The sequence below is a fragment of the Biomphalaria glabrata genome, chromosome 6 (assembly GCF_947242115.1).
Source record: "Biomphalaria glabrata chromosome 6, xgBioGlab47.1, whole genome shotgun sequence".
Classification (NCBI taxonomy): Eukaryota; Metazoa; Mollusca; class Gastropoda; family Planorbidae; genus Biomphalaria; species Biomphalaria glabrata.
In genome coordinates this window covers 34,062,966-34,087,736 of record NC_074716.1, presented here as the reverse complement: position 1 = coordinate 34,087,736, position 24,771 = coordinate 34,062,966, and the positions used below count along the sequence as shown (strand labels likewise).

General features: G+C 34.9%; 2 protein-coding genes across 13 annotated transcripts in view; one reads left to right on the top strand and one right to left on the bottom strand.

The window, feature by feature from the left end:
• Positions 1 to 22,805, bottom strand: part of LOC106066811 (intermembrane lipid transfer protein VPS13A-like) — a 91,140-nt gene extending 68,335 nt beyond the window's left edge. For 5 of the 12 annotated variants that reach the window (XM_056031748.1, XM_056031745.1, XM_056031749.1 and 2 more), the window contains exons 1-5: positions 21,792 to 22,805; positions 13,756 to 13,906; positions 2,078 to 2,121; positions 625 to 667; positions 128 to 319 (exon numbers count right to left, since the gene is read on the bottom strand). In XM_056031748.1, coding sequence (XP_055887723.1) covers positions 128 to 319; positions 625 to 667; positions 2,078 to 2,121; positions 13,756 to 13,852 — 376 coding nt within the window. In that variant the 5' untranslated portion in view covers positions 13,853 to 13,906; positions 21,792 to 22,805. Of the gene's footprint in view, positions 1 to 127; positions 320 to 624; positions 668 to 2,077; positions 2,122 to 13,755; positions 13,907 to 16,394; positions 16,489 to 16,822; positions 18,706 to 20,114; positions 20,213 to 21,791 lie in introns of those variants that run through there. The other 7 variants (XM_056031741.1, XM_056031742.1, XM_056031739.1 and 4 more) reach the window with 7 other exon arrangements.
• LOC106066807 (stomatin-like protein 1) overlaps positions 22,309 to 24,771 on the top strand; it is a 29,179-nt gene continuing 26,716 nt past the window's right edge. Inside the window, exon 1 of the mRNA XM_056031764.1 lies at positions 22,309 to 22,324. The gene's annotated coding sequence lies outside the window, so the exon portion shown is untranslated. The remainder of the gene's footprint in view (positions 22,325 to 24,771) is intronic.

Here is a 24,771-nt window from a genome sequence, read left to right as displayed (position 1 = left end):
TGAAAAAAAAAAAAACAAGACAAATAATAGTAATAAGTAATCATATGTCATATGTGTGTCAGTAACTGTTAATACAGCAGTAAATGTTAAAATGTGTGCAATAAATATAGATATTTTAATAGCCTACCAACTCCTTCTAATGTTGACTGTTCAATTCTTTCCAACAGCTGTCTCTTCAGAGCAGCTTGTAACTGCCTTTCTCTCTCAGCATCATACTGTCTATCAGTGATAGGACCTGCCACTATATAGACATTCTCTATGGCAACATGTATGTCTGCAGTAAATAGCTGAGTCCATGGGATGTCAATTTTCAGATGTCCTGGGAACATTGTGTTATTATGTTAGGCTTTTAAATAATGTTAGATAAAACTGTTACTGTTTGAGGTCCATAGATTCTAATTGAGTTTAAGAAAGTTTTTGTTTTCATTGCTAGCTATATCATTTGGAAACAAAATATTGAAACTGAAACAGATTTTAAAGAAGGTGATAAGACTATCATTCTAAGCTTATTATAAACTAATGAAAAATGTTGACTAATGTAGAACCTATTCATATAATTTAATGCAAACAGTGTAAAGACAATAAGACATTGATATAATATTAAAATGAGACAATAATAGATACCTATATGGCCTGCTTTCACTTCAACTGGGAGATTCAGCTCAGCCTGTCAAAGAAAAAAATAGTACCAAAATGATAACAACTAAGTTTGTTGATGACAATTTCAATGCTGGCTATGCTATCATTTATTTTGTGGCATGCTCAATGCACTTTGGTTCATAGAGTACTCATGACAAAGGTGTAGCTGTTGGATATCACTCTTGCAAACTGGTGCTCTAGCATGAATTAAATCCAGAATTAACTATGACAACTTCTAACAGAATTTTTTAAATTGCAACCCAGACTAAATTTATTTGTTTACTTTAATTTAATTCCAGAGATATAAAATTTAATTATGACTTTTTTAAATGTTTTTTTTCCCTCCAAAAATGTTTTTGAGCATCTTGATTATAAGGAAGTAAAAAATATGATTGCTATAATCGATGCTACAACCATTGTATTTTTACCCAACAAATTTAGAAAAAATGTAAAAAATAAATTATTTGAAAGTTGGATACTTATGTTTAGTGTTAGTATAAATGATTAAACACTGAGATTTATAGATATTTGTAGTAGAGACTGACTATGACAATAGGCTAGTTGCAGGATTTGTGGAAATATTTTCTTTTGTTTTCTTTTTCCTTTATAACATAACCTTTATTTCTGTCATGCATGATTGCACACTAGGACAATGGGAAGAGTTTCAATACTATCCAGACTAGCATCTAGAGAAACTTTCAGATCTGTCTTGTCAGGCAAGGACTATGCAAACATGACTTATGAGCTAAGCAAAATCTTCAGTGAATGGTTTAAATATCCCAAAGACTTCTAGAGAAAGCTATCCAGTCTGATGAGTTGTTCTATCAGTCATCCAGTCTGATGAGTTGTTCTATCAGTCATCCAGTCTGATGAGTTGTTCTATCAGTCATCCAGTCTGATAAGTTGTTCTATCAGTCATCCAGTCTGATGAGTTGTTCTATCAGTCAGTACAAAAAGTAAGTCATTCTAATAGTCAGTCATTCAAACAACCTCTAGTGTAACTTATGAACCCATTAGGATGCAATGCGAGAGATCATAATATATGTATTCTTTAAAAAAACCAATGTGACATCACTTCAACTCACTTAGGAGGGAACCCACATAAAAACCAAGACACACTTCTGTACTCCCAAAGAACTTCATAGTTCCACAAAGAATTTTAAAAACAATTCTGGTCGAGTTCAATAACATTTGGACTATAGCACACTGAGCATGCTATAAGCACAAAAAAAAAGCACTATCCAAAAGCAAATTTAAAAAAAAAATGAAATGGTAAAATGTATACAACTTCAAATAAATAGAAATATTGATAAAAAAAAAAGTAAACATGAAAATTACAGAAACCTTTTTTTTAGACATAACATATATGCACACAAAATTTAACAGTTAAGTTTTAAAATCTCATTTAACTTCGAAAAATAAAAATTTAAATCATTACCAGAGCCTCTGGTGCCAACTGTAGATCTGTAAGTTCCACATCTCCTGAAACAATAAATAAAAATATGCTTTAAAAATATTTTTTTTCTAAGATTTTGCCTTCTGTCTTGTCTACATTGACCAGGTATTAACTGTCTACATTAAACATATCTTAACAGTCTACCTGATCTTGTTGCAAATCATATAGAGTGCGTTTATCATAGTTTCTCCTCCCGCCTGAAGAAGTTCGCCAGGAATGTTGTCAACTCCGGCCGATTTTCCCTTTTTCAGGGCTTTTACTGCTGCTGCTACTTCCGAGCGAAGAATCGGATAGTCGTCAATGTTGGAAACTGTCGGGACATTTAGTATCTCTGGATCTCCTGAGATTTCAAAGTTATACAACTCTGAACAGTATTCCGTCCATCTTTTCAACACATCTTTGTCCTCGGTTAAGCATTTGTTGTTTTTGTCTTGTATTGTGTTGGTTCTTCCATGCTTTGAAGTAGTGAGGTCCTTTACTAATTGGTACGCTTTTTTGCTGTTGTTTCTATTAAGTCCCTGTTCAATTTCTTGACACTTATTCTCTATCCACTTTTTCTTCGCTTCTTTCATTCCCTTTCTAATCCGTTTGTTGACGCTTTTGTATTCTTGGACATATTTTGGGTCGGACAGCTTTTTCCCTTTAAGCTCCCGTCGCTTGTCACAGAGTTGGAGTATATCCTCTGTTACCCAGGGTTTTTTGGGCGGGCCCAAACCCTGGACCCAATCACTCATAATAACCCTTCCAAAGAAAGGCAACTTACAACTCTGTCAAAACTATCGCACCATCAGCCTCATAAGTCATCCCAGCAAACTACTGTTAAAAATCATATTAAACCGGCTAAAACCGATAGCAGACAACATCATATCAGAAGAACAAGCAGGTTTTAGACAAGGTCGCAGCACAACAGAGCAAATCCTAAACCTCAGAATACTCTGTGAGAAATATCTCCAACACCAAGAGAATCTTTTCCATGTCTTTATTGATTTCAAGAAAGCTTTCGATCGAGTATGGCACGGAGCACTCTGGGCGACAATGGAAAAGTACAACATTAATAAAAACATAATCAAAGTTATCCAGAACCTCTACAAGGAGGCCACCAGTGCGGTGTACTTCAACAATAATATTGGGGACTGGTTCAAAACCACAGTTGGAGTAAGTCAAGGCTGCCTACTGTCACCAACACTCTTCAATATCTTCCTTGAAAGGATAATGGAAGATGCCCTCGAGGGCTATGAAGGTACTGTTAGCATTGGAGGAAGAAGAATTACTAACTTGCGCTTCGCAGATGACATTGACGGCCTAGCAGGGACAGAAGAAGAACTAGCTGACCTGGTGATGCGCATTGACAAGACTTCCGCAGCATATGGCATGCAAATAAATGCCGAAAAAACTCAAATTATGACCAATAGCCATCAGGGCTTTAAAAGAGGCATCAGTATTGGAGGTGAAAAGCTAACTAGTGTTAACAGCTTCAAATACCTCGGAGCTATTGTCTCAGATGAGGGAACAAAACCCGAATTATTGGCCCGAATAGCACAGTCCACAGCAGCCCTTTCAAAACTTAAAATAATATGGAAAGATAAGGGCTTAGCCCTCGGCACCAAAATTAGACTGATGCGCTCTCTGGTCATGGCCACATTTTTATATGCTTGTGAGTCGTGGACGTTGAATGCAGAGCTTGAGAGGAGGATCCTAGCAATGGAATTGAGATGCTACAGAAGGATCCTAGGCATCACATTCAAAGACCGCATCACAAACCAAGAAATCAGAGACAGGGTTACTGTAGCGATCGGAGCTCATGACGACCTGCTTACTATTGTGAAAAAACGAAAGCTTAAAACCTTTGGCCACATTACGAGATCTACGGGGCTCGCAAAGACCTTTCTTCAGGGAACAGTGCCAGGTGAAGAAGAAGAGGCAGACAGAAAAAGCGATGGGAGGACAACATTAAAGAATGGACAGGCCTGCCATTGAGAGAGGTTCTGAACAAGGCAAAAAAAAGGGAGGAATGGAGAAAGACGGTCGACAAATCTTGCCTGGTGCCCCAACGGTCCAACAGACTAAGGGATAGGTAAAGGTAAAGGTAAAAAAACAGTCTACATTTAGCATGTCTTAACTGTCTACATCTCTTAGCTATATGGTTCAATATTTTTGTCTAATCTGATCTATTCTACTTATTCTTTAAAAAGACCCAGATAATTTACCCATCTTTATTTATATTCTAACTTTTTTTTTAAATTCCTCTATTTGGCTTGTAACTTCTTCATCAGGTAAAAAAACAACAAAAAATAAAAACATGGGTGAGTGAATACAGATCTCAAAAATGGCTTTAACAATTTTCTTATAAATTTGACAGTTTATGTATATCTTTGGGAAAAGAATTACTAGCTAATTGGCCATACATGGAAAACTTTGATTTAACTGACATGTTATGTTTTTGTTTTTAAATATAATAACTGAATAATTTAATTTGGTATGGAGTTCAAGACATTCTATATTTTGAATGGTGACCAGTCATTTCATCCCCCGGTCATTTCATCCCCAATTAAATATTTTTAATTGTTGAATTGTGCTGTTAAGGCTTTGACTTTAATCCCTCATTTCATCTAATATATAAATATGATTATGTAGAATGCTTTTTGATATTTTTTGACGTTACTTATGCGTTTATAGTGTTTCCTCTTCCACTTTGCATTGTTGATGAGAAATCTTATTAATATATTGTAAATCTGGGAATGTACTTAGCTATAGCGCCTCTATTAGATGTGGGGGATGTAATATTATCCTGCGCACAAAGTAATGACCAAAGTCTAAGTTTGGTGGAAGTAGTGAAAATCATTTGAGAGATAGAAGTGCGATTAGAATAATTAAGACCGTACCACTGATAACTTATCATCAAAGGCCAAGGTGTGGTGGAAGTACGACCATGTTTCACTTTATTTTATTTTTCAATCGCTCTTTCTTGAAATTGGGCACGTCATTTTTAGCCTTGAAATAAGGTTTTGGTTTTTTTTTCTAGTAAAGGCTGGCTTCAGCCACTTCAGGAAAACATTTTTTTACATTACCTCTATATTTATACATATTTAATTTTTATAGTTTGTAATGGCATATAATTTTAATTTATTCTTATCTTATGTGTTACACTTTTGTCATTTAAAAAAAAATGAATAAATTAAATATTGCTCATTTCATGATTTTTACAATTACTATTTGTTAAATAAAATGATCAGATGATGAAAATAACAAGGGATGAAATGACCAGGGGATGAAATGACCAGAATATGAAATGACTGGGGATGAACTGACTGGGGATGAATCGACCGGGGATGAAGTGATCGGGGATGAAATGACTGGGGATGAAATGATCTTGAACACACACTGGTATTCTTGCAAGTATTCATGATTAAAATGGTAAATAAAATAAACAGACATTCATTTTTCACATCATCTTTTAAGTCTAGGTCTATAAGCCTATCATTAGAATTGTATATACTCTGAGTAGATTTATACATTGGCTAAACATGGATTTTTTGGGGGAGGCAGGGGGGGGTTCCTTTCTTTTATAAAATCTCTTTAACTAATTTTTGTTTCTTTAAAAAAAAAATATCACATAAGATTCCATTAGTTAGGGGGCACCATACTCGCATAATCCATAGGGCAGCACCACAGACCTATAAATAGATTTCAATGCCTAAGGGCAGCACTTATCATTAGTCTGTTTTACCATGCCTTTTGTTTCTATGACATTATGACAACAATTCTCAAGTCTGAGGTCTCAATGTGGTATCCATCCAGAGAGGAAACGATCAGTACAAATGGAAAACAAAACATAAATGGAATTGGGTGACTGTAGTTTACTTAAGATTTTTTTTATTATCAAAACCATCTTTTGGGGGGTTTTAAACAAGAAAATATCTGAAGGTTTTTTGAACAAACTCAAAACCCCCTTAGCTATGCTCATAGAATTTGGTGACTTGTAGTTTGTTTTAGAATAATATAGAAGAGGGGGCTATAGACTCAAAACCATCTGGAGGGGGTTTTAAACTTAAAGCCCTCTGGAAGGAGGGTTAAACTCAAAATCCCCCTTGGCAATGCTCATAGAATTTTGTGTGTGTAGTTTGCTTTAATTTTATATTGAAGAGGTTGTTTTTAGCTTCAAACCCCGCTTGGAAGGGGGTTTTAAACTGAATCTGGAAGGATTTTAACTTAAAGTCCTCTGGAGGGGGGTTTTAAACAAAAAAAAAACCTTTGGCTACGCTCATAGAATCTGGTGACTGTTGTATGATTTAGTCATATATTGAAGAGGGGTTTTTATCTCTTTAAAAAATTTTGGAGGGGGTTTTAAACTCAAAATCTCCCTTGGCTATGATCATGGAATTTGTCGAATGTCTTTTGCATTATTTTTTGTTTTATAGAAGAGAGGGTTATTAACCTCCAAACCCCCTGTAGGGGGGATTTTAAACTCAAAACCTCCTTGGCTGCGCTGGGCAAGTGATGGTTTAACATTAAAATCTCACTTTAAATAAATAAACACAATCAAAGCCAAAAATCTGTCACAAAATTTCACATCCGCCCATGCACACACATACAGTGAACGCTTTTCCAAACAGTCCAATTTTCTCTTTTGAATATCTGGACTGTTTTATTTCGTTGTGTCTGCTTTGAAGAGTATTTGGTATACAATTTATTTAGACAAAAATCTGTCAACATTACATCTTATTCAATTCTTACCTATCAGCCTATTATTTCTAGCATAACAGTGAACAGGCTTAATGCAGCAACGAATTGAATTCCAGTGGTGAACACACTTTTTTTTCCTAAGAAACGCTATTGTTATTATATTATATTTTTTTTTAGAAATGGTAACAATAGGCACAGGTTGTTGACAATACTATCACAAGGGACATGCAATGTCGTAGTTGTTGCAATAGTATATTTTAAAACATGCACGTGTTTGCACACACACACGCGCGCACCGATCTTTCATGTGTTTGTAGACTAGTAGAGTATAACAAGAACATATTGCATAGCCATAAAAGAGTCTGTAGGACAAAGAGAACTACGAAATAAACTTGTGTACTGCAAGGTTAGTCTGCAGTCTACCGGCATACTATTAAAGATTCAAGAAGGTGGCCATATATGTTCAGTTATAGTAAACATAACTAAGTGATACAGATCATTATAAAACTATATCATGAAATATGACGCTTGAGTTGATATTAACATTTAATAGATAAGTAAGAATCATATAAAGACCGCATACAAGTGAGGAAATCCGAAACAAGATCCCACAACCTATTGGGCTCCACGATGACCCGCTGACCACTGTCAAGAGCAAGAAACGCAAATTAGAACTCTGTAGTCCTATCATGAGCCGGTCTACAGGTCATGTGTGCTGCCCAAACGGTCCTAAGGGATATTTGAAGGTGAACATAAGTCTTAAGAGTTTGTTGTCTGAAACTGTGTCACATTTGAGCAGAAACCTTCAAGCCCCATAGAACACATTGAAAAATACTGTAAAGATAATTTTTTATTATTAAATGTAAAAAAAATGATAACCGGTTTTCGTAGGGAAAAGAAGGAAAATTATATTGTTTCTGTAGCTAGAGAGACTATTGAAATAATGCAAACTTTTAAATACCTTGGTACTATCCTAGACAATAAACAAAATTTTACTGCAAATACTGATTATATCAGCAAAAAAGGGCTGCAAAGATTACGATTACTGAGAAAACTGTTCTCGTTTAATGTTAGAGAAAAGGCCTTGGCTATTTTATCACGCGAACATCTGATGATTTTATCATCAAAAAAGAGATACAAGACACCGATAGCAAAGACAGACACAAAACTCTTTTGTGTCCCATGGCGATCAAAGCATTAAATAAAGACTATCTAATATAAACTTTTCTCATGTAAATTATGAGTGATTCTGGTGTGAATGTATATTTTGGTTTCCTATAATTATAATGTTTTGCTTAGTGTAATGCACAAATTGTAAGACAAATTTCCTTATGGATAATAAAGATTATTATTATTATAAACCAAATGCACATAGACCAGAACATTACCTGCTTTCAACCTATCTCGTCATTCTTCATAAAGTCATCACATTCCTAACACATTACACTACTTATCTAAAGAAATGAAGTAAAATTAGTTAGTCTTTTAAGGTAAAATAGTAATAGATTTAAAAAGTCCTTTATTGTCTACATCTAGTGCTACATGGCTGTGGGTGCAATGTTTGTGATGCAATGCATCCACAAAAACTCTTTTGTTCCCCTGGCAATCAAATCATTAAATAGAAACAATCTGATATAAACTTTTCACGCGTAAATTATGAGTGAGTCTGGTGTGAATGTACATTTTTTTTTTTTTTATAGTTATAATGTTTTGTTTGGTGTAATGCACAAATTGTAAGACAAATTTCCTTTCGGAAAATAAAGATTATTATTATTATTATTATTGACTTATTCATGTTGCATACATAAATAATAATGTCACAAATAGTGTTCCGCTTGGAGAACGTATTGTGCTTGATACAGTAACACTAAACTGCTACAAAATTGCTACCGTATTTTCAAACACGCGACACGCTGAAGTTATTGACCTTATTTGTATTTCACTAGATTAGGAAGTCACATTTTCTGCATCACGTTTTTGTCTGTATTTAGACTTGATAACTGACAGGTAGACAACCAATTTTCACAAAGGATATATTGTTGGAAATGGAAGAAGATGTAAAAAAATCTCAAATAGAACAGAATGACTGCAAACAATTGATCCGAAATTGTGTAATTGACATTAAAGAGAAATGATTTTTTAGCTGCATAGCTATTGGTTAATGCTTGTAGCTGTGTCTTCATACACTGAATTACGAGGAATTTTTATGGTGATTCATTCTGTACCAAACATTGAAATCCAGACCGACATCCAAAGTCCAAGCATACTTAGAGCACCATCTGTGTGGACACCACAAGAGGACTTTTACTTTTCCAAAACTTAACCAACTTTGCCAGTTAGCCTCTATATTACGTGCTTTAGAAGTCGTTTCTAGAGGTTTGCAAAGAAAGTAATCTTTAAAATCGCTTTCATGTATATATCTTACGTAAACCAGCAATTGAGAACAATTTACAACGCCTGTGGATTCATCAAACTGGATGCTAAATATTGGAAAGGAGCAGACATTATTTCCTGAATCCCCTGATCAGAAGACATGTCAACTATTCTCCCGTGACAAGTGTCATTAGATATGGACATTGCCATTAACAGCTTAAACTATGGAAGTAAAAATACAGCACACACACAAAAAAAGTCATTTTATTTTCTGAACGTTTTGTTGTGTTTAAGTCTGTGTTGATGGATCGTACCATAATGACTTTATTTCTTGAATAGCATAGACTGTGTTCTTCATAACATTTGTACCACGAAGTGATTAGATCTTCACCATAGAAATGTTTGATTCAGAAATGGTGTTACGACTCCATTTGATGGACGGCGAATTCAATCGATGAAAACTGTCGTCTGCAACAACGAAGATGCAACATCTATTTTCGAATGACGATAATAGAAAAAAAAAGAGAAAAAGAAAGAAGTAACTATCAGTACCCTTCAAACATTCACAAAAAGTGCCCTCTGTATTCTCTGGCACTATATCCGTGTTCTAAGATCTATATTTGTAAACCCCACTTTTTATTTTATCACATTACTTCTTGACAATCGTTTCATAATTTGTTTTAAATTAATGTAATCTAAGTAATGTGCATTTCATTTAATATTCCACATTTAAATATATTTCTACTATGGTACACTTATCTGGGAAGTAGAGTTAGTAAAGACGGCGGAGATGATGATGATATACTAATTCGGATAAAGCTAGGTCTGCCTTTTCAACTCTTCAAACAATCTGGCGCTCTAAGGCACTATCTCTACATAACAAAATACGAATCTATAATACAAAAGTTAAGTCTGTCCTTCTATACGGTTCAGAAACTTGGAGAGTCACTAAAACAAATATGGAAAAGCTCCAGACTTTTGTTAACAGATGCCTACGCCGGATATTAGGAATTAGGTGGCCAGAAAAGATTACTACTATCGATTTGTGGGAGAGAACTAGACAAAAGCCCATAGCCCAAGACATCACAAAACGAAAATGGAGCTGGATAGGACACACCCTGCAAAAACCAGCTACCAATGTTGCAATGCAGAAATTGACTGGAACCCACAAGGAAAGAGGAAAGTGGGCAGACCCAAGCAAACCTGGAAGAGATCAGTCATCAGTGAAGCTGAGGGTACTGGAATGACATGGGAGCAGATGAAGAAAGCTGCTCAGAACCGAGTTCGGTGGAGAGGTGTGGTTGCGGCCCTATGCTCCCCTGGGAGTACACAGGATGAAGTCAAGTAAGTCATGGTACAAATATGCTTGTTACAAAACTTTAGAAAGAAATACAAACTTTCAATGGTGTTAGGCGACGTCTGGTAAATGGTTATTCGACCCCCAAAAGAGGCCCAGGTTGAGAACCCCTGTTATAAGTCGACATTCTTTTTGTACGCCCACAGCCTACCAAGAGAGCCTATGTATCGATAATATCCTCCACAAACAGGAGACCAGCATGTCTACATCCTGTGATCACGTACAATATGAAAAGCGGGGGAGGGAGAGAGCATGATTTCTGGCAAGAGAAAATAAAATGTAATCATTGACCAGAGATATTACTCTTTTGCTACTTCGATACATGGTATGTTATGCTAAGTCGGAAATATTCATGTTAATAATTACTAGATAGTGAGCAACTGGCTTGAACACAGTTATGACTTATTTAAAATGATACATAGCAGCTGTGTTGAACTAAACGATTGCGTAGTAGGACTCCGTCTGTCACATCACTGAAACGACTAAATCATGAGAAATGGTATTCCTAAATGTCAGGCTGGTGGGTTCAGTACGACTACTCACATTATTACTAAGTCATAAAGCAATTTGGATTTAAGGACAATGTCAGTATTTACAATAGTCAACAATGTATTTGAGCATAGGATGAAGACATTTCTTTGACAATGTAGCAGGGCTTTGAAGGGTAAAATATTCAAATATTAATAGTGACAAATGTTTCTTGTGTGAATATACCTTAGAAAGTAATAACATCTAAACAAGAGAGAATGACAAGACGCATGCATCACAACCAAATGAAAAAGATGTTTAGAGAGTACATTAGTATGGCTGTTCTGCGTTGTCAAAGTTGGTGAATTCTTATTCCTACATTTTTAAACTTTACCCAATTTAAAAAAAAAAAACAACAAAAAAAAAAAAAAAAACAAGCAAAATAAAAAAAAAATCCTTTAAAAAAAAAAAGACCTTAAAGGAAAGAACTCCACATTTACAACTATATGTCTCAATAATGTAGATGATATTTTCCTTATCAAAAAAAAATTATTAAATAGTAAAATAATTGAATAATTGGTTAATTTTTTCATTGATTCGTCTTTTGTTAGGTACAATAAATAATTCTTTAAAGTTTCAATTTGATCCCAGAATCGGTCTGGTGGAAATAACGTGTACAATTATTAAAGGGGACCAAATACTGCATATTAGTTGAATGTGTTTTTATTGATTCCATGAATTATTATGCAAAGTTTCAACTTGATCCGAGATTGGGTGTCGGCGAAATTACGTATACAAACTTTTTACCAGCCAGACAGAATGAGTTGATTTAAGCTTAGAAAACAAAATCTCTGCCGCTGACTCGTACTGCAAGTTTCTCCCCATTTTCTTGAATTCCACTCCTCTTCCACTCTAGCCCTCCTCAGATCCAATTAACAATATTCATGTTCCGACTAAAGATAAGAGTTCCCATCTAATGGAAGCCGGAAACAAGTCTACAGCACATTAGATGTTTTTTTTTTGTTGTGCTTAGTGATTTTGTGCTTAGTGATTCTTGACTGTTTAGTCAATACGCCAATAGACCATTTGAATAAGGCACAATTGTATATCTATTACCGACTCATGCTATTCTAATGTACTGAATAAACCATTAACTATATACACAGATATATTTGAAGCGATATATTATAGTGTCCAATTGTAAACTGTGACTTAACAGTGAATGTTTTCAACTTTTAATCTACATGCGTTCTTTTAGAGAAAGTAGATAATCCTTCATATTATAATCTACGACATGAAACTCTTGGTCCTGACCACTCATTCATTCATTCACTCGTAAACACTCATTCTCTCACTTGCTGTTGACGATAGAATACGAGCATTTAGGATAACTAAGCTATTTTCAACGAAAATTGATAGGTTTTAATTTCAAAGCGATATACACATAGACCAGTTATATAAGGTGTAATTCCAAGGCGATATACACATAGACCAGTTATATAAGGTGTAATTCCAAGGCGATATACACATAGACCAGTTATATAAGGTGTAATTCCAAGGCGATATACACATAGACCAGTTATATAAGGTGTAATTTCAAGGCGATATACACATAGACCAGTTATATAAGGTTTAATTTCAAGGCGATATACACATAGACCAGTTATATAAGGTTTAATTCCAAGGCGATATACACATAGACCAGTTATATAAGGTTTAATTCCAAGGCGATATACACATAGACCATGTATATATAAGGTTTAATTCCAAGGCGATATACACATAGACCAGTTATATAAGGTTTAATTCCAAGGCGATATACACATAGACCAGTTATATAAGGTTTAATTCCAAGGCGATATACACATAGACCAGTTATATAAGGTGTAATTCCAAGGCGATATACACATAGACCAGTTATATAAGGTTTAATTCCAAGGCGATATACACATAGACCAGTTATATAAGGTGTAATTCCAAGGCGATATACACATAGACCATGTATATATAAGGTTTAATTCCAAGGCGATATACACATAGACCAGTTATATAAGGTTTAATTCCAAGGCGATATACACATAGACCAGTTATATAAGGTGTAATTTCAAGGCGATATACACATAGACCAGTTATATAAGGTGTAATTCCAAGGCGATATACACATAGACCAGTTATATAAGGTTTAATTCCAAGGCGATATACACATAGACCAGTTATATAAGGTTTAATTCCAAGGCGATATACACATAGACCATGTATATATAAGGTTTAATTCCAAGGCGATATACACATAGACCAGTTATATAAGGTTTAATTCCAAGGCGATATACACATAGACCAGTTATATAAGGTTTAATTCCAAGGCGATATACACATAGACCAGTTATAGAAAAAAGATCAATTCTGTAAGACATATGTAAGCAAGTACATGTATCTTTAAAAGCAACTAGATCTAGGCTTACAAATCCATGTCAAGCATCCAATTATGACACAGTCAGTTCAGGTTGCTTGTGTAGGGCCAATAATAAATATTTGTCAACCATTCAAACACAACAAACTATTTACAAACAAAATACAGCTGCATTAATATTTACAGAATACTAAGATGAACGTGTGTGTTTAAATACATCACAACAGTCGTAAGAGAAACAAAAACAAAAACGCTGGCAATAAAAAAATATTTCCGAGGGAAAAAAAGAGGAGACGGAGAGAGAGAGAGAAAGAGTGTGTGTGTGTGTGTTATAAATCAATAGTAAAAAAAAAAAAAAAGTTCACTTGCCTTTAAATATGCTGAGATTCAATGTACTGGAGTCCAGATTAGAGACATATTGGCCCACATATTTGTTCAAGAAGTCAGCGATAAGCCCTTCAAACATGACCTGATGGTTGGTTTTTCTTCACCAACAACCTGGAGTCCAGACAGACAGCTGCTGCAAGAAGTAGCATGGCATACAATTATTGTTTTAAAGAGTGGAACTTTGAAGAGGAATACAATTATTGTTTTAAAGAGTGGAACTTTGTAGAGGAATACAATTATTGTTTTAAAGAGTGGAACTATGTAGAGAAATACAATTATTGTTTTAAAGAGTGGAACTTTGTAGAGGAATACAATTATTGTTTTAAAGAGTGGAACTATGTAGAGGAATACAATTATTGTTTTAAAGAGTGGAACTTTGTAGAGGAATACAATTATTGTTTTAAAGAGTGGAACTATGTAGAGGAATACAATTATTGTTTTAAAGAGTGGAACTTTGAAGAGGAAAGCAAAACACAGCAAAATACAAAATGAAACGACCTGCAATGTTGGTGGGAAGCGTGGTCGAGAGGCCAAGTACGCTTGAACTTGGCTTGGCTACCTAGAAGGGGGCTCGAGGTTCGACAGACACCCGACTCGGGCAGAGTTGTGTTTACTGAGCGCAGCAGGGAAAACCAACTCCTAGATACCCCCTCCCCCTATGATAATAATATGTTTGCTATTGACATTAAATTAGGATCCAACTTGAAAGTGGTATTGCCAAATAAAAATGATAGTATTTTTTATTGTTCAGCAGGTGCGGACTGGCCCGGTGGATCGGCACCAAATGAGGCGTTAGGACTCCGCCAATGGGTTGCTTTAAATAACAGTACGGCCTATAAAAAATCTCATTTGTTACCTCGAAGGGTTCAAATAATTAGATCTTGTCCTGTAAGTATAATGAACTAAAACATTGAAGGAGTCAAATAGTGGATCCTATTCATGTGATGTACTGCGCAAGAGTTTCCAGATCAGACAGTTCTCAATTGACCTAGTTAATTAGTTTTCTCGAATGGGGACATCTTAGGTCAAGTCTCACCATCGAATCTTCGGACAGTAGGCTATAAAATGTGATGCATTCTCCTCAAGTACCACTTTTTGCCTTTTCCAACTTGTGTATTGCTGTCTCATTCAGCATTGCACTGGCCGTAATTTATGTACGGTATTGGCTGAGAATGGCATTTATTATAGTTGGTTTACGCATTATTTTTCCCAAAGTTTTGCTTGACAGTCGGATCAGCTTTTATTTATTTTGCTCTTAAAGACCTCATTTTAAATCGCTTAGCTTGAAAAAGGCTAAAAAAATCAATGAGCTTTCTTGGGCTGATGTTTTCCATTTTGAACCCAACCTTTTGAAGGTGAAATTTCTCATTTGAATTTTCAACTATCACATGACATGGCTACTTGTAACGCAGTCTAACCAAAAATAAATCACGTTAATGTGGGTTTTAAGTTGCATCCTACACTGACATTTTCTAAGTTGCTTCTCCTTTTCTTCTTCTTCTGACTGATTTATTACATTATTTATCCACATTTTCTTATCACAAAATGTCAGTCAGTTATTGTTTTTTTTGTTGTTGTTGTTGTTGTTTTTTTGTAGACTGAGCTTGTTCTTTCTCCTTATGGAAATGTTTATCTATAGTGTTCATTATGGCTTTATGATGCTTGAAAATAGGTTTCATCTATAACAAAGATTTGCTTGCTCTTCCTTTAGTAGTAAAGTTATTAGTAGCATCTCCAGTTCTCTTTTTCACGTAAGCCTACAACTGTTTGTCAGCTAGTTTTTGGCCCAAAATTTCCATGAGATTTCAATATAGATGTCTTTCATTACATCTTTTAATAAGTTGGTTTAAATATGTCACAGTAAAAGATATTGTAAAATAGTGTATTTCATTTGATCAGGGTCTTATGTTTTTAGGGCTCCATTCTAATACTGTTTTGAGTAACATCACTATTGTGGATGTCAGCCTGTTAACGTGGCCTAAGCAGTGATTATTCTGTTCTTAAATCCTGCAAGGCAGTATAGGCCAATCAAGATGTCTCAGATGTATATGTTTTGTTCTATGTAGAGATGGGGACGGCTCTTCCCATTAAGTTTGTTCATTCAGGGCTTCATCGTAGACATTCTACTCGTCCAGTCGTAAACATCCCACCGGTCAGTCCAGTCGTATACACTCGACTCGCCCTGTAAGCAATCAGACTTTTACAGACTTCGAGGTCACCTGCCAGCACTTTCAACTCTTTTGTTTGAACAGACATGAATGGATTGAAAATGATGCTTAGAAATAGAAAATGTCTTAACACAAAATTAAAATCTGTTACGTTAAAAGAGGTATAAAAAGTTATGAAATGATTTGGTCAAGGAAAGGTTTATCTCTAGTCATACTGGAGAGCAGGGCGGAGGTCTAAATGGGTACCAGTATTGGCATAACATTCGGCCCACACCTTGAAAAAGGTGTGCTAATTTTTTTCTAATCCCTGGCATAACATTTGGCCCACACCTTGAAAAAGGTGTGCTAATTTTTTTTTCTAATCCCCTTTTTAACAGTAACAGATAACCCTAACCCTAGTAGACTAGATCTATTGTTTTAAAATTCTGATAATTTCGCAACAGGTTTATTTACCTCTTCGTGTCTACTAGTAGTAATAGGGACTTCAAATCAAATGGCCAACCTCTGAAGACGAAATCTGTTGCACAGTTAGTCACTACATCTTGATCTAAATGTAACAACATTTTGGCATATAGATCTGTTTTGTTTAACATGTTTAGGATGTCCCTTCAGATTTCAAGATTATTACATCTTAGACTAAGCCTCCCGCAGGATGAAGGGTGATGGCGGCTAGCAGAGTCCGAACCAGGAACCATCGAATGACAGTCCAGATCACATACCACCCGGCCAGGCAGCTTATAGGAGATGAATAGAAAGTAGGCCTAACTCCTAGATCCATATCTATATATAAATGTATATACTAGACAGTCTACTTCTTAAATCGTTTCATTTGGTGTTGTTTTCAGTTTTGACGGAAACAATAACATACCCAATAAGCTTACCTATTTCTTCATCTCATGTTCATCTAGATCTATACGGACAGTGTTTTGCTACAGTTCGGCATCTTTCTGATATTTAAAAACAAAACCTTCTCTCCTACTTGACTAAAGCGACACATTACCATGTTGTTATCGGATATAAGCAAATAAAAATTATCATGATACAACTGTAGATAAGCTATGCTAAAAATAAAAGTGCGTAGTGTTGTTTACAAAACAAGGGAGGTTAGGTGCATGTTAAATAGGCCTACACACACACACACACATAAGCACACGTAGACACGTACTAGTGTGAGATCTCCTACCTAGACTGAACACAGCCCCCACTGGCCGTTTATTTCGAAGTATACGAAGGTCAATCATTAATATAACGGTGACCAGTCATTTCAACTTTGGTCACTCCATCTTTAGTCACTTTATCCCAGGTCATTTCATCTTTTAGTCACGTCATTCCCGGTCATTTCATCTTTAATCCCTTTATCCCCGGTCATTTTAATCTTTAGTCACTTCATCCCCAGTCAATTAATAATTCATCTTTAGTCACTTCATCCCCGGTCATTTCAATCTTTAGTCACTTCATCCCCGGTCATTTCAATCTTTAGTCACTTCATCCCCAGTCATTTCAATCTTTAGTTACTTCATCCCCGGTCATTTCAATCTTTAGTCACTTCATCCCCGGTCATTTCAATCTTTAGTCACTTCATCCCCGGTCATTTCAATCTTTAGTCACTTCATCCCCGGTCATTTCAATCTTTAGTCACTTCATTCCCGGTCATTTCAATCTTTAGTCACTTCATCCCCGGTCATTTCAATCTTTAGTCACTTCATCCCCGGTCATTTCAATCTTTAGTTACTTCATCCCCGGTCATTTCAATCTTTAGTCACTTCATCCCCGGTCATTTCAATCTTTAGTCACTTCATCCCCGGTCATTTCAATCTTTAGTCACTTCATCCCCGGTCATTTCAATCTTTAGTCACTTCATCCCCGGTCATTTCAATCTTTAGTCACTTCATCCCCGGTCATTTCAATCTTTAGTCACTTCATCCCCGGTCATTTCAATCTTTAGTCACTTCATCCCCGGTCATTTCAATCTTTAGTCACTTCATCCCCAGTCATTTCAATCTTTAGTTACTTCATCCCCAGTCAATTAATAATTCATCTTTAGTCACAACAGAGTTTTTTACAATCGAGACAGGTGTCAGACAGGGGTGCATCTTATCTCCCTTCCTTTTCCCACTAGCCATCGACTACATAATGAGGAGAGCTATGAACCAGACTGCCTTTGGTATTCCATGGCATGAACAACTCCGATTGACGGACTTGGACTTTGCTGATGATGTTGCACTACTCGGGGCAACAAATAAATGCATTCAAGAAATGACGGAGAGTCTAGACAGAGAGGCACCCAAAATTGGCCACCGCATAAACCTGGATAAGACTAAAATTATGCGAGTGGGATATAAGGCAAAGGGTGTCCCCGTCAGACTTGGCGAGTCAAAGCTTGAAGAGCTGGACAAGTTCACGTACCTTGGCAGCATCATAACAAATGATGGAGATGCTTACCAAATAGGAAAGGCAGGGAGCATTTTCCAAAGGCTGCAGCCTATTTGGACTAGCCAAGCCATTGGACTCGAGACAAAAATACACCTTCTCAACACAATCGTCATTCCAACTGCTACATATGCATGTGAGACATGGAAGTCATCTGTCAAAATTGAGAAAAGACTAAATGTGGCTCAACAGAGATGGCTGAGACGGATTTTGTGAGTCAGTTACACAGATCGGGTCTCAAACAAGGAAATCCTATGCCGAACTGGGAGTCGAACACTTAGTGAGGTTGTGACTGAGCGGCGCATGAGGTTTGCGGGACATGTTCCACTTCAAAATGAATTACGCACGCCAAGAGTTGCGATAACATGGAAGCCAAAACGAGGAAAGCGCAAATAGGGACGTCCTCGTATTACTTGGCGACACACCTTCATGGAGGACCTCAGAACAGTGGACACCAGAAGGGAGGAGGCTTCAGACATTGCCAGTGACAGATCTTTATGGAGACAGCTTGCCGCCCAATGCGCCGAACGGAGCGGGAGGACCTAAGTCTAAGTAAGTAAGTAAGTCACTTCATCCCAGGTCATTTCATTAAATTTGTAAAATTACAAAACCAGGGCTACATTTATCAACAAATGTTGCACCTGAGAATTTCACTTTTTCCTTCTTTAAAATCTATAAAGTTTATTAACAGGCATACACTGAAACTGTAGTTTCTTCTTGCTTTAAAATATTTATTTTTTCCGCACCATAGCGAAAAAAAAAAATTTTAAAATTATATTAAAAAAATATCAAATTAAAAAAAAAGCTTTAGAAGATTTTTGTGTTATAGCTTTAAAATTAGCTTAATAAAAATGAAACTTAAAGCAATTTAAATAAAGGCAGCAAATACAAGGCAATGATCAGATGCTTAAAGCATAGAAGTTAACACTTATCAAGACTAAAGATTTAGCCCAATAATATTAAATTAATAGTAATAATTGGAGTTACTGCTACTCCACAAAAATAATTCAATGGTTTTTATTAGTCAAATGATACAAACATTTCTTACAAACAAAGTTTGAGAATCTCATTTTTTTAGCAGTGTGTTCTTTCGTGTTCTTTTGTTACCAGAAGTAAGAGTTCTGTGAATCTTAGCCATGCCTTTTTTTTTTTTTTTTTTTTGTACACATCTTGGAATTACAAAATGATGGTTTTTATTTGGGTTTTTTTTACTTTCGCTAGTGGATAATTTTGAAATCTGTGGGTATTATTTTATCATAAGTTATGTGAATACAAGTCAGAAATATGACCAAGTTAAAATAGGAAAGAAAAACTAAAGATTATTTAATACAAATATTACTAAATTAGATAAATTAGCCCATGCTAGTGTATCAATTATGCCTTTAAAGAAAATGTGATAAAATGTATATTCAAATGAGTGAAGATTTAAAACAAAAATCAACTTGCATATAAATTTATAAAAAAACAATAGGCCTACATTAAATAAAATAACAAACTAATAAATTATTGACTGTTTTAACTTTAAAAATATATATATAAATATTTATACAAATGAATTTTTTATTGATAAAACTACAGTTTCAGCAAAATAAATGTGTAGTTTGAAACTTTTCTTTATAAATATTAATTTAATAATAATAATTATTATTAGAAAAGGAAAACTGAAGTTGGGAAACAAATAAAATGACAACTGACCACGAAGACACATCAAGCCCTAAGCATTCTTAAGAGGATCCTTATTACCTGTCAAAGGGCACTACTGGTGCAGACCTGCCACATCATCAGAAAATTTAAAGGGACTACAATGAATTTTGTTTCCTTTTCATGAAGCTTAAAACTGGCTGTGCCAGGGAATGAAAATTAATAAATTTCCATAACAACCGCCTAAGTAGGAATACATAAAAATAAATGATTCAAAAGAAGTTTCCATATAATATGCATAAATAGATATGCACATGAATGCTTGAGAGTATTCTATGTATATCAGCGCTGACATTAACTAATTCATCTTATTGGAGTGAGGTAACTTAGCTGCATTTTCCCACTTCCCCAACTTCTAATCAGAAAATAAATGAGCCTTGAAAATTGTACACTGTTAAAGAAATGGAATTAAATTAATGCTATACATTTGTAGCCAGATTTTTATGTACAGGAGTCAAAATATTCAATAGGTACTAATACTGGAGATAAATATTACTGATTATGTATTTGGATATATATGTGTTTTATTCTGCACGAAGCATGGATAATATAAAATTTATATGCCTACCAAATGTCCTGCTTTATATATTTTATCTTATGTTGAACAATACATTTTATTTATGTGTCAAAGGATCAGTATCCTTGTTATTTTTTCATTATTTATTGTTTCAAGAACACCTTCTACAATATAAAAAAAAAAATGCAACAGAAAATAAGAGATACTCAAGCATAATTGTTTAATCAAATCGAAAACATCTCTAATGTGTTTTATTGATGCTATCATAATAAGTTTATTTTGCCATAATATCTAAACCTTCAATTCACTTGTCAATATAAGGCTTAAAATTTAGTTATCTAACCTGGCTAAATAAATTTCAATATTAAAATAATCTTATTAAGAAAGCAAATTGTAAGGAGTATATATGTATGTATGTATGTCCCAAATATAAATCCAAAACATCTTGATAAAACTTTGCAAATATGTTCCTTAGATCAAGGCAGAGACAGTAGTATATGTTAAATGTCTCTCCCACAACAAGAAGGCCCTTAAAATAATATTTAAAAGGCCTAAATTTATATGATTCAAGAATGAAACTTTTTAACCAATCGGGTAAACCCGTTTTACTGTATTTTATGATAGCTATGAAAATGTCAGTTAAAAGGGTACACTCCATTTTCATATTGTTCTTTCATTTTCATGTGAAGATTAAAAAGTGTTAAGGGAACATCAATGTTAGACATATAGATCTAAATCAAATGCACTATAGATCAATGATATAAAAACTTGAGCCCACAGGCAGTAGGTCATATCTGGCTAGTAAATAAACCATCTTTCATGAAACAATTTTTGGATCCTCAAGCGCAATTTTAACTTATTGATAATTAACAATTTAAAATTTCAAGCCTAAAATTAATTAAGTGAAAAAATAGATCTATTTAATAAGGTCAATATAATTTTATTTTTTTTAGGGATGAACTTGAACTACTTAGATCTAGATGATACCTTCATATTTTGTCCTTTTTTTGTATAATCTATCTATGATCATTATTGACTGGAAACCCAAAGAAGAATGGAACTGTGTACCTAGAATGGCTAGATATAGTAAACTATTTATAAATGGATCTAAATCAAGATCTATAAGTGAATAGGCCTATACTCTATAACAAGTATACATGTAATTCATTTTAAAGTTGAGACTCATTCTACTCAAAACTCACCTCTTTAGCTTTAAAAAATCTTGATTGTTATTTATGGATTCATGAACATAGATTATGTACTATCAAAAGTCTGTGCAGCCTATGGGCATTTCTATAGATCTAGATTATAACATTATTTATGTATGCTTGCTCTGGTTATAGAATCCGGACTAAAATCTACTAAATCAACAATAAAATTGAGTCAACATTTATGCTAAGAAAGTGACTACAAGATAACAAATAAGGTCTAAGTTTAATGCTAATTATGCAATCTCAATTCAATGTAAGATCTAGATCTACTATCCACCTTAAATGTTAAATTGAATTTTCAAGCTAACACAATAACGTCCATTGTAGTTCACATCCTCTAAGAAATCTACATAATGTTATGCTGTCCGGCAGAAAGAAATAACGAAGCCCTGAACTGTATCGATCAGTCGAGTGAGATTCTCTCTTTAGCATTTTCTCTCCCTTGCGCTCACTATCGATCCATAATTTCATGATCCATCCTTGCTTGAGTTTCAGTTTGAGCACGTGAAAGTGTCATGTGAACTGTAACTAATCTAGATTCCTAGATCTAAACTAGATCTCAGATAGTCTGTGATCTAGTTCTAGAATAATCTAAATCTAGATAGATATATAGAGATCTATTCTAGACTACGCGAGCTATAGACTCTGGATCTCTTGTCTAGTGAAACCAAATCTCTTTTTTTTTTAAACTTAATCTGGCTCACACTTTCTGTTAACACCACTCACTAGGCACTACATATGATTATGATTTAGACTTTAGATCTACATAGATCTAGATGCTCGATGAATTATTATTTTTTATAGAATTTATTTAAGAGTTAGAATAAGTTCAATAAGATGTCGTTGGACTCAATGTTGCTATTTAGTAAATTTGTAGATCTAGATTTACATAGATAGATCTATATAGATTAAATCTAGAGTAGACTCTAGATTATGTAGATATATATAGATCTATGATTCTATTTTATGGACTAGACTCTAGATTGGCCGGTGTGGTTATTTATGTTTCAATCGACAATCAAAACATAAACACTAATCTGCCAACTTAGTATATTTATATGATCATCAAGGCAACTCTTGCCTTATACTAATTAAGTCAGTACGTTGCTGATCGGGAATAGTGAAGGGTTACGCGAACTGTCACACTCACAGCAAGTCAATAAAAAGAATGATTGGGTGACAATGATGATACCATGATCTCTCGTTAATCCCGATAGATACGTGTACTTTTCAGAAAAAAAAAAGGCGATAACCGAAATGCGCCAAAGTAGAATTTTAACAGCTAGGCTATATTTAATTAAGTATTTATATTCACTATATTTAGGCATATTTAAGACAATATGCCTCCCCCATTTCATTTTCGTACGCTTTATGAACCTAGGTAATGTTCTGTACACAGGTTACACGCAGTAGGCAAAATACTGCAATGCAAAAAAGTTACAAATCTCTGACTCTCTCTCGGATACAATGCAATATAGCAAGATTAGCAACCACTTATTTTGTGTGTTATTTATAATTGTAAATAGTCGCGTAACTTCTAATGTTAGAATTAATATTGGTATTAATGATAGTCCATTTGTATAAGTGTAATTTATATATTTTTTCATTTAAAAATTCATGTTCAAAAATTTCCATCGATTGAATTTCACATTTTCATTTAAAAATTCATGTTCAAAAATTTCCATAGATTGAATTTCACAGAGAATTCGCGAAAAGAGCTTTGTTCCTCATTTCTTAAAAACTTTTAGGGAACATCTCGCTATGTTTGACATATATAGAATCCATAATGCACTTGATCGGGACGCGAGTCATATTTGGCTAGTAAATATAACCATCTTTCATGAAACAGAAAGAGTTCACAAAAAGTACCTTATAAAGAATGTCACTCGTTAAGCCTCTGATTGTAATTCAAAGTTTAATGATCTGAATAGTTTTAGAAAATGCCAAGATCTATATAATTCATTAGATAGAATGAATAGATAGAATGAATAGATAGATAGATAGATAGATAGATAGATAGATAGATAGATAGATAGATAGATAGATAGATAGATAGATAGATAGATAGATAGATAGATAGATAGATAGATAGATAGATAGATAGATAGATAGAATGAATAGAATGAATAGATAGATAGATAGATAGACAGATGATAGATAGATAGATAGATAGATAGATAGATAGATAGATAGATAGATAGATAGATAGATAGATAGATAGATAGATAGATAGATAGATAGATAGATAGATAGATAGATAGATAGATAGATAGATAGATAGATAGGCCAATACAGTGATTTAAAAAAAAACTTGCAGGTACGCCGTATATATATATATATATATATATATATATATATATATATATATATATATATATATTGTTATAAACCTGGTGGTGGCACTGAGAGGGGTAGTGGTGTGTGTGTAGTCAGCCGACGCAAATCGCCCCCAGGCCAGCGCTAGACGAGCGGTCAAGCGTGACGAGTTACGACTGTCAGCCGAGTCGAGCGTCAACAGGACAGTTCGGGAAGGATCGCCGACGTGAACAGAGCTCAGGAGCGTCACGAGAGTTATAGTCATCTGACCACCTAGAAACGTCGATGGGCGTTCTGTCCGGTTCGAGAAGGCCAGTAGGGACCCTATATAAGAGAGGAGGTGTCGCAGTCAAGACAGTCGAGAAAAGGGGCTCAATACAGCAAGGTTCACGGCAGGGGTTCAGAGCCCGGTTCACTACAGTCCGGTCGACTACAGCACAGTTCAGCGGTGTGGTTCTGTACGGAGCATTACGACGGTTCAGTGCGGAGTACTATCAAGTACAGTTGAGACGAACGGCGTCTTGATCTTGGTCTGTGATCGAGTCCGACACAACGAGCCTAGTGTGTAAAGTCAGTCCTGAACTGTTGAACCCAGTGAAAGCCCGGAACGAGACGGAGAGGCCAGTGCAAGAGTTGATACGGCGGAACGGTGTTA